This window comes from Tympanuchus pallidicinctus, unplaced genomic scaffold (assembly GCF_026119805.1).
Source record: "Tympanuchus pallidicinctus isolate F22 unplaced genomic scaffold, pur_lepc_1.0 scaffold5, whole genome shotgun sequence".
Classification (NCBI taxonomy): domain Eukaryota; kingdom Metazoa; phylum Chordata; class Aves; order Galliformes; family Phasianidae; genus Tympanuchus; species Tympanuchus pallidicinctus.
In genome coordinates this window covers 28113862-28129477 of record NW_026294769.1, presented here as the reverse complement: position 1 = coordinate 28129477, position 15616 = coordinate 28113862, and the positions used below count along the sequence as shown (strand labels likewise).

Sequence of the window (15616 nt, the reverse complement as noted above, 5' to 3'; positions counted from 1 at the left end):
CATTTTAGACTCCAGGAAGAGTCTCTACATAGTTAATCCAAACTTAAAACAGGGAAGAAGAACAATACTTTCACACCATTGCTTTTTTCAAGACTACCTTTCTGAAAATGTAATCAAGTCAGCTATTCAAGTGACAGCATTCACCATGGGGAAAGGATGAGTCTTCAGTGAGTGATTAAATTCTGAAGCAGTGCATTTTGATTACTGTGAAAATATTTTATTGCTAGTCCAAAGTCAGGAATGCATGTATGCCATAGAACAAAAGAAATAAAAAAGAATTTCTCCTCCTGTGGTAGCATTTGAAATCTCTAGATTATTTCGGAGAAGAAAATACATCACAGAGGAGCCACTCACTGACTGCCAGGTTATGACATCATGCCTTTCATAACCACGAGTACCTTCTGCCCACACAGTAAACACCAAATTTCATTAGTTTTTATTCAACGGGAGACCTATTAAGGGCTGTGACTGCACTAAGGATAAGGATGAACCTTTGCTTAATTCAAATACTCATTCTGTATACTTAATTAACAGAGAAATAATAATAAAAGTCCATAAAGCAATAATAGTAATAGAAAAAAAAAAAAAAAAAAAGCTGACTCCAATATTCACTGGTAGCTCTAAAAGCCCACATCAGATTCATCTAGTTCAAACACAAACCGTAACAGTTACTGCCCATGTATGTTCCCATGGAGATCAGGATCCCCATGCATTGCCTTGACAGGGAGCTAGGTGAGACAGCTTGTTTGGCTGAAGTTACCAGTGGGAATGAGGTCATATCAACTGCAGTCCAAACCACGCTACAAAGCATAGTTATCTTCATCCCAGATCCCACAACGAGGATGAGGGTTTGATGTTTCCTTCCAGAAGATCCTTCCTCCATATAATATAATACTTGCTCATTTGTGGTTCACCTGTTCCTATGATGAACATTAAATAAATCATCCCCTTGCTTCAGATGATGTTATACAGCTGTTAGCCCTCGCCTGTGTCAGGTATACAGTGACGAGGGACAGCACAAACAATCTCTCCACAAGAAGCATCCTTTACATTGACATTTGAGGCAGAGAGATATCTAGCTAAGAGAAAACAACTTAGCTCTATGCCTCTCTAAATCAACTGGGCATACTGCTGCAGATGAATGCTTGTGCTATATTTACTTAAGAAAAGATAGCCTTGGCCTCTGGATATATTGTGTAAGATTTCCAGATCTTCCTGCTTTACTAGCCCATTCATCTTTTACTTGACCTTTAATAAGGCTCAAATGAAGAGTTTTCCATAAAACATACACTACCACTGTATAAAAACAGCATTAGTTACTGTGACCTAGTGTGAGACAATTTATTTCTTATGATTAAAAAAAAATAAAAGTTTCATAATGTACTAGGGAGAGAATTATCAATAAGAATTATAATGCAAGGTTTCATAGTTCCTGCAGTATAATCTACACTCTTCCTTGGGACTACAATTAGAGAAAGCAACATTTTGTAGTAACAGCAATTTACACAAAGCTATTATTTACTGCCCCAGCATTCTTACCTTCTTAAAGGTCAATTTAGTCTTGTAAAAATCATTTCCTAAACTCCTGCTATTCTAACTAATTTTTTTGCTTACTAAAGGGCATATATTTAATATTTGCAAATATATTAATATCAGAATGCTGGAATAAGCCTTACAGCAAATCACTTTGACTTTCCTCACCTTGTAATGCAACAAAGACCTCCTATTTTCTGTAAAGCTTTATCATGTGCAATTTTTCAATTTAATTTTGTCTTTAAACACCACGAAGAACCACTTTCTAATAATTTCAAAGAACACAAAGGACAAAAGTGAAAAAGAAAGTAGATAGAAACTCTTATATAAGTAGGTTGTAACTAGTCCTAGGCATTTATTCATTAACACTTACCTGGGAGTAACCAAGAACCCTAGATGTTCTGAGTAAGAAAAACAGTCTGAAGCATTCAGTCTTTGGAGGAAAGTTGTTTCAGCTATACTAGTGTTTGTTCTATTGCCTCCCTAGTTTATCAGATATATTTTAACTTTCAGTAGTTCAGCTTCAGTGTTTTTCTCCTGAATGACTGCTTTATTCACCACAGGTGCAGGTAGTTCACTTTCATGAGGAAGGCTGTCGTGTGAATTGGACCTGGTATAAAAATTCATGCCAGGAACACAGTTTTGCCTATAGTTGGCATAAATTGTAGAAGCTTTGGGGGAAATGTAGCCTGAAAGGTGTTACAAGCAAAAAAATGTTTGTTCTGTTTTAAGGAATTCATGAACAAGTGACTAGTATTGCTTTTTCTGGTAAGTAGGTAGTTAGTTCAGTTTTACATATAGATGTATGTATTTTAATGCTGTAGTTTGTTATATTTATATGTTGCACTTAGTTACTCTGGCCTGTTCTAGTGTATTTAGGAAATGGTTAAGGGTAATAAGACTTCATGTGCTAGGAAGCAGAAAATAGAATGGTATGTCTTGTCTTAATATGTTATTAGTGAGAGAAAAGTGTGTAACATATGTACAGAAAATCTAATTGCTAATTATGTCTGTACTGTGGCTTATGATCCTGCTTATGTTTCAAGGGAATCTTCCTTAAAAATATGTTCCTTGAGGTATTAGTTGTACTTTGTTACTGTCCGTTAGTATTACATAAAATATAGTAGGGACTTCTAGTTTGCTGTGAATCTAGACCATGAATTGTTTACATCTTTCCTATTTTAAGTCCTTTCTTTTAATATTTTTGTCTGCATCTACTTCCAAAGTGTTTAGAGAACTTGAAAGGAGCAGAAACTGCCTCTTTGAGCTGAATTCTTGGCACCTTTTTTAAGGGGTGGGGTGGGGAGATAACAATAAATGTTTTGTATTAATATTTCACTAATGTCTGTTTTTATAATAAGTTAGCTTCAAACGTGAAGTTACTGGCTAATGTATGTTTCTGGAAACATCAACATCCAAGGTGGAGCTACTTAATAGGCTGGGATATTTTGTTGTTGGCTGTACTTGGTCTTTAAAGATACAGACCTTGAATAATAGCCAGTAGATAGCATCATCCTGTTTAGGTAATAGGCCTAATAAGCCACCACTTCTGGGAATAGTAATGACAGTGTCCCACTTGCTTGTGATTTATGCGTGCTATATGTGTTAATGTTTCAGTATTTGCTTTCATGCAACTTTCCAAAAAAAACAAAAAAAAAAAAGCCAAACAAACAAACAATCAAAAAAATCAACCAGAAACAATAGTATAATTCCTATTAGTCTTAAGATTGTTCTTCAGGTTTATCATGTGACTTTGATAACAACTTCAAGTTGAACTTTGTGTCTGTTGGCTAAATGCCAGATCAGTAGCTTTGAAGTGTAAATGTCCTGTTTTGTTTTCCCGAGAAGTGCAGATGAGCACTGGTAATGCAGGTCTACCTTGCCCCTGGAGTACTTCATAGCATGTCTCCAGGGAGGGTGGCCTGTAGATGAAAGCATTTAATAATCTCCAGAGTGATGCTTTGTGGGTTAACAGTATTGCTGCTGGATGGGGGAATGCTGGTTGAGTATAAAATGAGGTGATCTCTTTGCCCTTGTCCCTCTCTTTATCTATGGCAGCCTATTTTGCCTTGCTGCCTGTCTGAATCTGCTTCCCTTTTATTTATGGAATAACTGTCTTGCCTGTAATCTGCCATTTTCTCACTTGGCTATGCAGGAAGTCTGCAGTGACTTTCCTTAGGCTTTCTAACTGCTTCCATACCAGCATGACCCTAGGAGGCATCTTAATCTGGGCAGCCAAAAAGAGGATACTGGGAGATGGGAAGTGCTCTGAAGTTTCTTGATCTGATCTGTTAGAGTAAAGTTGTGGGTACCCAGCAACCTGCTAATGGAAATGAGTGCTTTCTGGTCTCTGTGATGTCTTTTGGGATCCTATTCCTTCTGAAAGAAGCATATGAACATGGGGTGTAAAGGATTTCCACTGTGTAAATGAGTTGATTTATACTGTACTGTAGAAAACACATCAATAATCTGCATGAGTAAAACTCATGTTTAGGTTATATGTGTATATGAATGCATATGCACACACAAATACTGTTTGTATATGCATACAATATGTAATTTAAGACTCCTGTTGCAGTATTCTTAGTTCTTAGAAATGATCGTCTTTCAACCTACAGCATTTTTAAGTAATTAATGTTCACTAATTGCTAGGTTAGTAGTGTTCTATATTTCACATACTGATGTTTCATGTAATGGCATCAGACTGCACTAAGATGTTGAAAAGGCTCAAAAAAGATACATTTTCTGCAAGGCTAAATTCAAACAGTTTCATATTCCTGCAGCTCTGTTCTGAGTTTCCAAATATGATCTCATGAATTTAAATAGATCAACTACATTGATGTCTCGATCTATTTAAATTGCTTCTAAAGCTACTGATCATATGCTTTTGTCTCCTCCATGCTGATGGTGCAGCTGCTTGTTCATTAGAAGCCTGACTTCTGAGGTTCTGGGATTATTCTATGCCTCTAAAGCAGCTCTGTAACTGGTAGTTTTTACCAGTAACTGGGGCTAGTTTCTTCTCAGCAAAGATGTAATCCACCCCAGAATTCTGATGGAAAAGTTCACTTACTCTTTCTTTTAAAAATCTTGTCAGAAACCGAAGGAATAAAGGTGGGACAGTTTCCATAACTTCTAATGGCATTATGCCTTGCTCTGTTATTAACAGTATTTGTATTTTAATGTAATCTCTCTTGTCTCCTTCATAAAGAAAGATAAGTTACTACTTCGTAAAAATCCATAATAAAGACAAAACTCCTATAAATAACATTTTATTGTGTATTTGAACTGGTAATTGGGTAGTATTGTTTCTCTTTTCAGTGACTGAGCAAAACTCAAAGCTGTTTCTAAAGAACGTGTAAATCTATATGCGTGATGGATGTATGTTCTACAAATGTATAGTAATTGCTCATCTTGAAGCATTAACTAATATTTTTCCTTTCCTTTGAATTTTTGAGCAATGTTTTTCAATTTCTGTAAAAGTGATCTTGTCATTTCAGAAGTACTTATTTATTTGTTTACTGGAGTATCTAATCTAGAAAGTGCTGTAACTTCCTTTTCTGCCTGTTCTACCATCTTTTTGTGCACTGAACTTTATGTATGTAGCACCATGCACTGAGGTAGAAATGGCTGATCTATGAAGGCCTCTTCTTGCTGACCAGTATCAGGTTGAATTTAAGTAACGGACTTTAACTTTTTAGAGGCAACTTGCTAGGAAATGGTTGGAGGTAACCTTCCAAACTTATCCTACCACAAAATCCTTTCTTTATTCATCCATCCTGAAGAAGGTGATGTGAGTGCTGTGTGTTCCTTCTCCCTATGTGCACTGAGGGTTTACTTCTTTGCAATGCATCCTGCAATAGTGGAAATCCAAGAAAGCAGTATACTTTTTCCTTATTATATTTGACATGTGAGTAAATACTTTAATGGTGGGAACTGGGAATAGGCTGCTCTTTACACTTTCCTTGTCAGTGAAGGAAATGCCTTTTTTGCCCTCAGATGAAAAGAGCAGCACTGTAGTAAAGAATTTGACAGGAGCATGTTACAGGATGCACTCAGAGAGATAAGAGCAGTAGTTCTTGACTCTCTCTGTTGGACATACTACAGTAATACAAGTGGAAATGTTTTAAAGAAAATTGAAACAGAAAAGTACAAGGGAAACTTGGAAAACTTAATGGGCATCATTTATAGTGAATAGAGAGAAAGGAGCTTTAAAGATAACTGTTTTCTTTATACTCAATAACTGTCCTTCAATTTCAGAAGGAAATTACTTTGCTGATAACAGTCAAGAATCCCAAATACTCCTTGCTCTGTTCAATTGCCCTGCCATGTGTTTTCAGGACATAAAAGTAGTGTCATGGTTGGACTCGATCTTTCTTTTCCAACCTGAGCGATTCTATAAATTGAGTTGCCAACTGATAGTTGCACAACTGTGACAGTTCACTGTTCTGTAGAGAAATTACATGATAGTTACTATTTCTGGCTTTAATCCGAAGTGCATATTACCAATGTGGCATTATTAATTTGCTAAGGAAAGCTTATTATTGCTATACAGAGACATGTCTGTAAAAGCATGTTTCTTTGAAGAATGGGGAAAAACAACCAAAACACTCTCTTCTGGTGTTGGAGTGTTAGATACACTCTTTATGTCTAAATGTGGTGAGCATATGAATGTGAAATGTAACAGGAGATTTGCCAAGTGCTGATATCTTTATTTCTCTACTTCCATATGGCATTGCACTAGCTGCCTCTTGCATTATAGTTCCTACCCTTCTGCTTTTATATCACATTTGAAAGAAGGATCTGTGTTGCTCTAACAGAACATATGCATAATATGAGCTGCTTAGTGAATCAGCAGCATTTTCATGCACTAAACCTGTGCACTAATTTTACTGGGGTCCTGTTGAATAGGGAGACTGGAAAGATAAGCATTCGCTTTCCTATCTAAATAGGTCTGCAGTGCAGGGTAAACTGCAATGGGAGTGACTCTGCAGAAGCTTTTGTTTACACAGCAGAAGAATCATCCAAAGTTGCAACTCAGTGGTTAGCTGTGTATTGGTGCAAATACAAGATTAGTTGTTATTATTCAAGCCTTTCACATCCCAAGGAGATATGTAAAAACACAGATTGTTATACATTATTGAAAAATATTCTGAGTTACTCTGCCCAGTACAGACTGATGCATTGTTGCAACTGAAGAATAGGAAATACTGTTTCAAACGCCTCAATACAGAATTGGAGAATGTTTAACAGGAATCTTTTTTTGCAAAGCAATACTTAACTGACATAAAACCTCTGTGTATATACCACAAGTGTAATGTTCTCAGAACTGCTTGAATGCTGCATAATTTTCAGTTACTTCCTGATGATACAGAGCTTGTGAAACAGGCCTTATGCATAAAGTACTTGGTCAAACGGTGACTCTTACTGCCTCTTTCAGGCAATTAGAAACATACCAACCCAGCTTGAAGAAAAAGAAGTTAGTAAAGTAAGTCCATCACAAGTGTAACTTGCAAAATTGTTGCAGTTCGTTTTTTTTTGGTTTTTTTTTTTTTTTTTTTTCCAAAAAATAAAAAAATAAAAAAATCAACTCTGGTCCCTGGGTGAGTGAAAACAAACAAGATAGGGTAGTTTTTAAATTCAGGTTGAGAGTTGATTTATCCAGTCTGTGTTCTGCCATGTGCAATTCTAGCCTAAAAAACACTGAAGACTGAGTGCTTTGCTCTTGTTACACAAACTGCTAGTCTGATTAGTGAGGCTATTGGCAGGCATGAACTTGGTACCTGATGGCAAGTGGCCTGGATGCTTATGCTGAGTTTGGAAATATGCATAAGTTAAATTGGGTAACGAAGGCTTAGCTGCACACTCTCTACAGAGTTTGGTACTGAATCATTTATGATGGAGACTTCCAGGTACTGCAATATGTTTGGAGAATATTTTTTTAAGGAGCAAGTAATCAATATTGGCTTTTCAAAGTGGATATGAGGTACTTAAGAAGAGCCATTAGTCTGAGTAAACCCTTAAGGTTGCAGGCAATAAAATCTTTAAAGTTGTAGCTGGTTATCACTACAGGCTATTATAAGTAGAGGCAGGAGTGATGTGATGATGTATCTGTACTTCTGACTGATGAACTGTATTTCTGATTAAAGATTATCTCCTTAATTGATGGAAAGCAAACACCTAGAATAATATTCTGGCTTGTGAGATATTGCTGAGATGATGGAATCTGTAGGACTGCAGTGAGAAATTTTCTGTAATGGATTAATGGGATAGTATCTGGACAGCATATTATCAGAGCCACAGTTACAGGTTTTGGTGTAAAGCTGGTAATGTTGCTTTTGCATGGCTTTGAAAGAAAGAAAGAAGCAGGTGGGGAGAGGGAAGAAGGTAACTACTGCATGGAGCTGGCTTGGTGATGGGAAAGATGTTTCATGGGTTCTGTAGGAGTTCTGGTGTCACATGGAAATGGTCATAGCATTGCTGGGTCTGGCTGAGCTGGTGGCAAGTGGAGTTGACCAGGCGTAGAGGAAAACTTGCTTATGGTGTTGGGAGGTGCTTCCAAATTGGCCATGGGTGATTCCCATCTGTCTTAGGAGTCTTCCTTGTGAAGGAGTAACACAGGACAGGCCTGCAAGGTCTGCTGATGAGCAACTAATTGTGTGTAACTGTATCCTCTTATAATTATTACTTTGATCCTGGTATTTCTGATTCTTGTGCATCAGAACTGATTGAATCTTACTTTTCTAAAGAATGATTTTTGTTTGCATAAATGATATGCCTACTAAAATCAGAGTAATCTCAAGTGTGTGCTAACTGATTATCTTATGCAAATAACATTAAATTAATCTTGGGTAACAACCTAGTTTCATTCTAGGGAGTACAGAGATGCAATTTGAAATGCAGACTAAATGAATTACACCTTAATAAAGTTTTATTTCACATAGGGCATGGGGAATTACAGTTTAAACCAGATAAGAAAGTACAGAATTTCACCTTCTGTTGTACATTAAAGATCAGTACAGTATGAAAGATAATTGGTGTTTAATATCTGCTCAGATCTTAATAGAAGAAATAATGATTAAGAGACTTTTCATGGGTGTACCAATTTTGTTGAAATAGGATAGTGGTGCAATTGTGTGATTTCAGTCGTATAAAGATATTTCTACAGACTTTTTAATACAGGATGTGTAATCACTACAACTTACAAGGAAATGTGTATATTACAGGGAAGATAGTTTATCTTGCATATTTAACATCTTTACTAATTATAGTGTTTAAAGGATAGATAATAAAGCATGCTACCCACAGTTGTTTAAAATCCAATAACCTCCGCTTCTGGGAAAAACTTTCTTTCCTTTTCAGTTAGGTAGTGGTGATCACCATGGTGAGATGCTGTGATCACTACTATATGTGTACTACATAAGAAAGCTGAAACTCTGCCCACATACAAGTATGATAATGGTGGATCATTAAATACAAATCAAGTCTTCCTTATCTTTCATCTGTTCTCTGGGAACAATTCATTCAGTGTGCTCTGACAATGTGTTGAATTGTAGTGAGTCACTAAGGGGAAAAAATGTCTCCACAAGATGCGTGTTGCCTTTATGAACAGTGGGCGTATCACTCAAATGTCTTTCTATTAACCATATATATTCATTTCATAGCTTCTGTTGTGTTTTCATCCTCTATCCCTTTGTGTTCACCTTTGGAAGTCAATAAACTCTGAATTTATAACAAACTTCTTGGTAAGGAGTTGGTAGTCTTCTCTTAAATAAACTTGAAACAACCTACATCTTTACTTGAATTACTGAGAGGTGAAGGTAGATATCATCAAATATGCATCAGTTTCGACAGAGAGGTGTGAGTTGCCTGATTTTTCTGCTATTGTACTGGGGAGATGGACCTATATTTAATGTTGAGAACCTTTAGCACCTCAGTGCTTCTTGATTAACACTTAAAAAGAAGGCAGTAGATGAATTTTCTCCAGCCAAAATGAATTGGGTTTAAAGCATGATGAGATTACATGCAGGGCTGGGATTGTGGAGTTCTTTGCTCACACACTCCCTTCTAGTGTTATTTAACTGGAAGTCTCTATTCCCCCATGCTCTTCTACCCTAGCCCTTTCTATTATGTTAGACCTCTACCAAAAGATAAAACAGGATAAAAATGCTTCAGAGAAAACAAGTTCTGTGCAATTTGATTTTAGCTACAGATGACTTATTGTATTTAAACTTAGTTCCTTACTCCTTGTATTATTTCTTGTCAGCTGTGACAGAATTTCACACTTAGGAAAGTGCAATAAACCAGTAAGAATGAGAAACTCAGCTGCAATAAACTCTGTACTTCTTCTGGTCTAGATTAATTTAGATTTAATAGATATAAAATGAACAGATTTTGGGGAATGTCACTTCTGTAACTACAGTCTTGTTATGGTTGGATGAGTTAAATGTTCTAGATGAATGTTGCTAGCAAATGAGATAGCAAAAACTTTCCTGCTGTGCTCAGGTCTTGTTTCAAGTTCCTTCTACCTCATGCACATCTGAATATTTCAATAAACTGACACTTTATTGAGAAGAGCAATGTAGTGTGAGTGCTATGGCCCCACATGGCATTTCATATTTAGGGTAGGGCCTGAGAGGTGGGCAGATGCTTATGCTTGAAAAGGATCTTGGCAAATTTGCCCTTTATCCCAGACAGCCTCTTGGGACATTGGAGGCAATCCCTGTCCTAGGTTTATGGATCGCATTAGCATCCTGCTCTGCTGCAAGACATTAACAAAAGGAATGATTTGGGGAAGAAAGCAAGGCCCATTAAGAGACTTCTATTTTGAATTTCCTGGATCAGAACCAGGAAATATGCATGTCAGTATCTTTCAAACAATTCAGGAGTTTCAGAACTATCTGATGAAGCAGAATTTTGTAAAAGCTTGCTATGACATATTCTGCTCAGGGAGGCAATTTGCATGAGGCAAGGTGGCTGCAGCAGAACTTAGTGTCATACTTCAGAGATACTGGAGCAGTGTATCCCCTTCTCCAGTTTCCAGTGAGTTGCCAGTGGTAATTCCCTGGAGTGCAAGAAATTTGTTTCTGGTTGGAAACAAATGTTGTGCGGCTGCTGGAGTTTCTCTTTTGTGTGGTAGTTTAACAGTGCAATTGTGGCAATGCTATCAATTGATCCAAGAATTGTCTCATTCTAAGAAATAAAGCTTAGAGCAATGGAGTTTAATTATCTATTGTCAACTGCATTGAGCATTTGATTCCCATAACTTGATGTGAGAAGTAAAGAGGGTAGACTAAGGTCTTAGCCTAAGTAAATGTCTACAGGAGTGTGGGACATACCAGATTTTCTTTTTGGGTATTTCTGGATTGGGTTACTTTGAGAGTTACACAAGTCAGAAATGCTTCTTTGGATGTGGAACTTGGGGTAGAGAGATCTTCCCTTTGAGCTTGTGCATTTGCTGTTTCAAGGCTGCAGATGTCTAAGGTTAAAATCTGTGACTTTGGTAGTATCTGATGAAAGAGCTGTTCTCAGTTCATATTATGGATGTGGTTGGGTGGTCTTCCAGTTTTATTCGGGTGCCCCTATGAGCAGGGGTTCTGATGTAATACAGGAGCAGGAACTTTTCTTATTTGTGTAGGTTGCATAGTCTTCAGCAGTTGGCTCACAACTATTTGACTCACTCAAGGAAGACAACTGTTTGGTGTTGTCACCTGGGTTAAATGGGTCTGCAGGGGAGGCAGGCAACTTTAAGCCTTCAGCAATGCTGCTATCACTCAGGATCTCCAGCAACTGTTTTTGTTTATTTTAATCACAGGTTCTAAACTGTTTGAAGGACCAGGATGCTACTACTTCATCAGCCTCTGAGGAGCTCAAGTTGTACTAAGCAGAGGCAGAAAATTTTCTTGAAAGATGTATGGAAATGTTAGGGCATGGGTATAATACGTGTCTGGCACTGTTCTTCTCACAAGTCTTCTATATGTCCTGAATAATGTGGGATGGCATGGCATGTTGGCTGATGCTAATATGAGGGCTTAACTTTTGTGACATCTTCCCTCCCCCTGAGCCCTTAATTCTAGGCTTGTTGACAGCATGGAATGTCTGTAAAGTCTATGAGCTTGTGAATAATGTTGGCTGGGTAACAGGTGCTTCTCTTATTCTTTTTAGGTGGTGAAGATATCAACAAAAAATTTTGTTGGTGCGTGTATGAAGAATATAGTTTTAAGAGAGCAAAATAGTTCAGAACAAGTACTGTAAAATTGAAGAGACTAGTTGGATGTTAATATCAACAAATTCAAGTTTCTATTATGCTGCGAAGTTCATGCCTATGTACTCCTTTTAACCTCAGTATAAGTAATTCTTCATCACAAATCTAACAACCTGAAGAATCCCCACTGAATCCCTACTGTGGGCACAAACACAGAACTGACATGGTTATTCTGTGTTTATGAGGAGCAGGGAAGCTTGTGAAGCCTCACACTTTCAGGCTACTGCAGAATATTTTTTTTCAAATAGTGGGAGAGCCGTATTACCTGTGGCTTGAGTTGCCTAATACCAAAATATTTAGCTACTGTATGAATTTTCCAGATTTTGCATATTTAGGGTTGTTTTTTTTTTTTTTTTTTTGTGGATGTGGGTTTTGTGGGGTTGGAATTTCTGGTCTTCCTGTGAACTTTGAACAAACACTTAAGTTGCACTGGAGGGCAGGTCTGTGCCCATGTCTTCATAGGTTCAGGGGAAAAACGAATGTTGTCATGACATGAAAGGATTTTGAAGTTTAGGAAGGTTATAATTTACTTGCTTAGATGTCTTCCTTTGTGGTACTGCTGTTCATTGCACCTGCTAAACAACTATCCAAGGGTCTATAATTAACATTATAACGGTTAATCTGACTGAGGAAATATCCTTGGCTCTTTGGATTTCTAAGGATGCAATGGAATGCAATGGAAACAAGTAGCAAAAATCTTTGGACTTTTGCTGCCTTTACTGCTTGTGTCTGAATACTGTGGGTGAGGGAAGTCATGAAACCTTATTGTAGTGGAGAAGGAAATGTGATAGGATGAATGGGAGATATTAAGGTAAAGGAGGGAATGGTAGAATTTTGAGCATAAATACACAAATGTACATTTAAGGGTGCAGGAGGGAGTGGGTAAGAGAAAAGTAGTGTGTGCTGTTCTGATCAGATCAGACTATGTTGCACTTAAAGATGATCAGAGCTTGATGGGCAAAGTTGATTCAGGATATAGTCAATTTCTGAGTACTTGGCTCACGTTATCTTAATCTGGATCTCTGTAGGTAACTTTGTTCAGGTAACACTCTCTCAGTCTCTTTAATGAGGTCTTTGTTTATATACCACCATGTGCTCTGAAACATTATACTCCCACCTTAAAATATGAGGAAAAAAAAGTTGAGCAGAAGAGAGAATGCAATATTCTAGAGGTAGCAGTCTAATCTAGAAGTAGGCTCTTCATGGTTGAGTGGTTTGTTCTTGTTGGTTTTTCGTTTTGTTTGAACTATTTGGCATAATTGGTGCTTCTGGTAGTGAGTTTTGAGTTCAGCAGACCTGAGTCCAGACTGAACTAATCTAAGTCATCTGTTCTTGTTAGCTGATGGATTCTTTTCTTTATTTTTCCAGTTCCGTAAAAAAATAATTTCAAGTCCTGAAGAAAGAACAAGATCTCAGTGAAGCTTTGAACTGGGAGGAGAAAGCTTTGGCATTGTAGGATTAATATGATAAAAAGACATTTAGTCCAGGAGCAGGCTCAAGTGGGTGGCAGTCCTGAGGGATTTCAGCAAGTGTGCTCTCCAGTACAGCAGGGCCAAGGAGAAGGCTGTCTCCCAGCAGTACAGCCACAGACATTGGACCATGGTCAGCAGCCTCAGGGGGTAGGGGCAGAGCATATCCAGCAGCAGAATCAAACAGTGCAAGGAGGCATGGCCCTAAACATGAAACCACAGCAAGTGGACAAGGGGCGGGAGGCCCTGGAAGTGACTGTACAGGTGAGGCTTCAGAAGTTGGGCGAGGGATGGGAAGCTCCAGAGATGACAGTACAGGTACAGCCTCAGAAGCTGAGCCCACAGTGGGAGATGCCAGATGTGACTGTACAGTTGCAGTTAGAGCAGCAGGGCAAAGAAACAGCTCTCCCGCAAGTTACTGTGCAGGTACAGCCAAAGGTGCAGAGACGAGGAGTAACTGATCTCAAGGTCACTGTACAGATGCACTTTGGCTGTGAGCAGAAAAATGTGAGCTGTATGCAGGACCAAGGTGAGGAAATATTAGAGAACGGAGAGCAGCAGACACTAAATGAAAATCAAGGAGATTCAATAGCAAGATCTGAAGGCAAGAGAGAACTGGCTGTGATGGAGTTGGTTCCACGGGGAGCTCATAGCCAAAAGCAGGATCAAGAAGGAAAGGTGTTAAGATTCCAGCATGGACAAAGCCAAGAAGATGGGAGAGAAGAAGTAATGGAGATGCAGGCTGAAAACAAAGCAGGCCTGCACGTTGAGGTGACAGATCAGCTATATGATCAAAACCAAAAGGAGGAAGAGCTGAAAGCAGACCTATCACTGCAGCAGGAAGGTCAAAGAGATGCAAAGATGGAACAGGGCCAAGGTGATGGCCAAGAAGGGCCCAAAGGGGTGACTGAAGGTCAACAAGAAGGCCAGGAGCAAGTGCTTAGGAAGCGCCCACGAGAGACTCCAAATTACTTTGTCTCTATACCAATAACAAATGACCAGGTATTTTTAATTTGTTGTTCCAGCAAACTGTAAAAGCCGTAAATAAGAAATGTCTCTAAGCTTGTTAAAAAGCATAGAATAGCAAGACTTTGCTACACTACCAGTGCAATAAAAAAGATTGTTATTTTATTCTCACAAGGTCCGATTGGTAAGTCTCTGCAATAGTATAATCTATTCTGTAATATTTTTTTCTAAAAGAAAGCAGTGGCTTTCACTGTCTTGAGTTGTTCCTTCCTACATTGTTTTAAAACTGTATTTAGTGCAGAGAAGACCAAAATTAATTTGTTCACTTCCTTCCCCACTGAATTGGAGAGTTATCATAAAATCAAAGAAAGTTTTAGACTGGAAGGGATCTCAAGGCTCACCCAGTCCCACCCTGCTGCTGCTGGCAGGGCTGCTGCCTAGCAACTCAACTGACTGGTTCCCCATTCACTCTGGCCTTGAGCACCTCCAGGGATGGGGCTTCTCTGGGCAGCTGTATCTGGGCCCCACTGCCTTCTGAATAGAAAGTTTCTTCCTAACATCCAACTTAAATCTCCCTTCTTTTAGTTTGAAAGCATTCCCCCTTGTCCTGTAACTGTCTGCCCATATAAGAAGCTGGTCCCTCTTCTGTTTATAAACTCTCCTCCAGTACTGAAAGACTGCAGTGAGATCTATCTAGAGTCTTCCCCAAGCTAAACAAGCCTAATGCCCTCAGCCTTTTGTCATAGGAAGGGAGCTCCAGCCTTCTGAGCATCTTCATGGCTGTTCCCTGGACCCGCTCCAACAGCTGCGTCTTCCTTGTGCAGGTCTGGATGCAGATGTGGTCCCATGAAGGCAGAGTAGAGGGGAAGAATCCCTTCCTTTTCCCTGCTAGCTACCCACCCTCCTTTTGATGCAGCCCAGGGTATAGCTGGCCTTTTGGGCTGCAAGAGTTAACTGCTGGCTCGTGTCTAGATTTTTGTCCATCAGAACCCACAAGTTCTTCTCTATGGAGCTGTTCTCAGTCATTCTCCCAGTCTGTACTTACATCTGGGATTGCCTTGACCGAAGTGCAGCACCCTGCACTTGGCCTTGTTGAACCTCATTAGGTAAGTGGAGGATGAGAGTTTTCTTCTATTGTGGAAAGGGAGATGTTGATCTATTCTCCTCTCTTGCCCTCAAACTTATCCTGAAACCTTAGGTAGACAGTTAATTCCAGGAACCCACAAGTAGAGTGTGCATGCTTGTATTTCATCTATGTATATTATGTATATATGTATATATATATCTATGTATATATATATATACATAGATATACATATATCTATGTATATATCTATATATACATGTATATATATATATCTATGTATATATATTGTATATGTATGTA

At 38.5% G+C, this 15616-nt stretch overlaps 1 protein-coding gene across 4 annotated transcripts in view; it reads left to right on the top strand.

The window, feature by feature from the left end:
• The first annotated feature begins 1973 nt into the window (after nt 1-1973).
• The window catches only part of LOC128090807 (uncharacterized), a 32418-nt gene continuing 18775 nt past the window's right edge, over nt 1974-15616 (top strand). The window contains exons 1-3 of one of the 4 annotated variants that reach the window (XM_052703462.1): nt 1974-2301; nt 11695-11775; nt 13163-14265. In XM_052703462.1, coding sequence (XP_052559422.1) covers nt 13258-14265 — 1008 coding nt within the window. In that variant the 5' untranslated portion in view covers nt 1974-2301; nt 11695-11775; nt 13163-13257. The remainder of the gene's footprint in view (nt 2302-11694; nt 11776-13162; nt 14266-15616) is intronic. The other 3 variants (XM_052703461.1, XM_052703459.1, XM_052703460.1) reach the window with 3 other exon arrangements.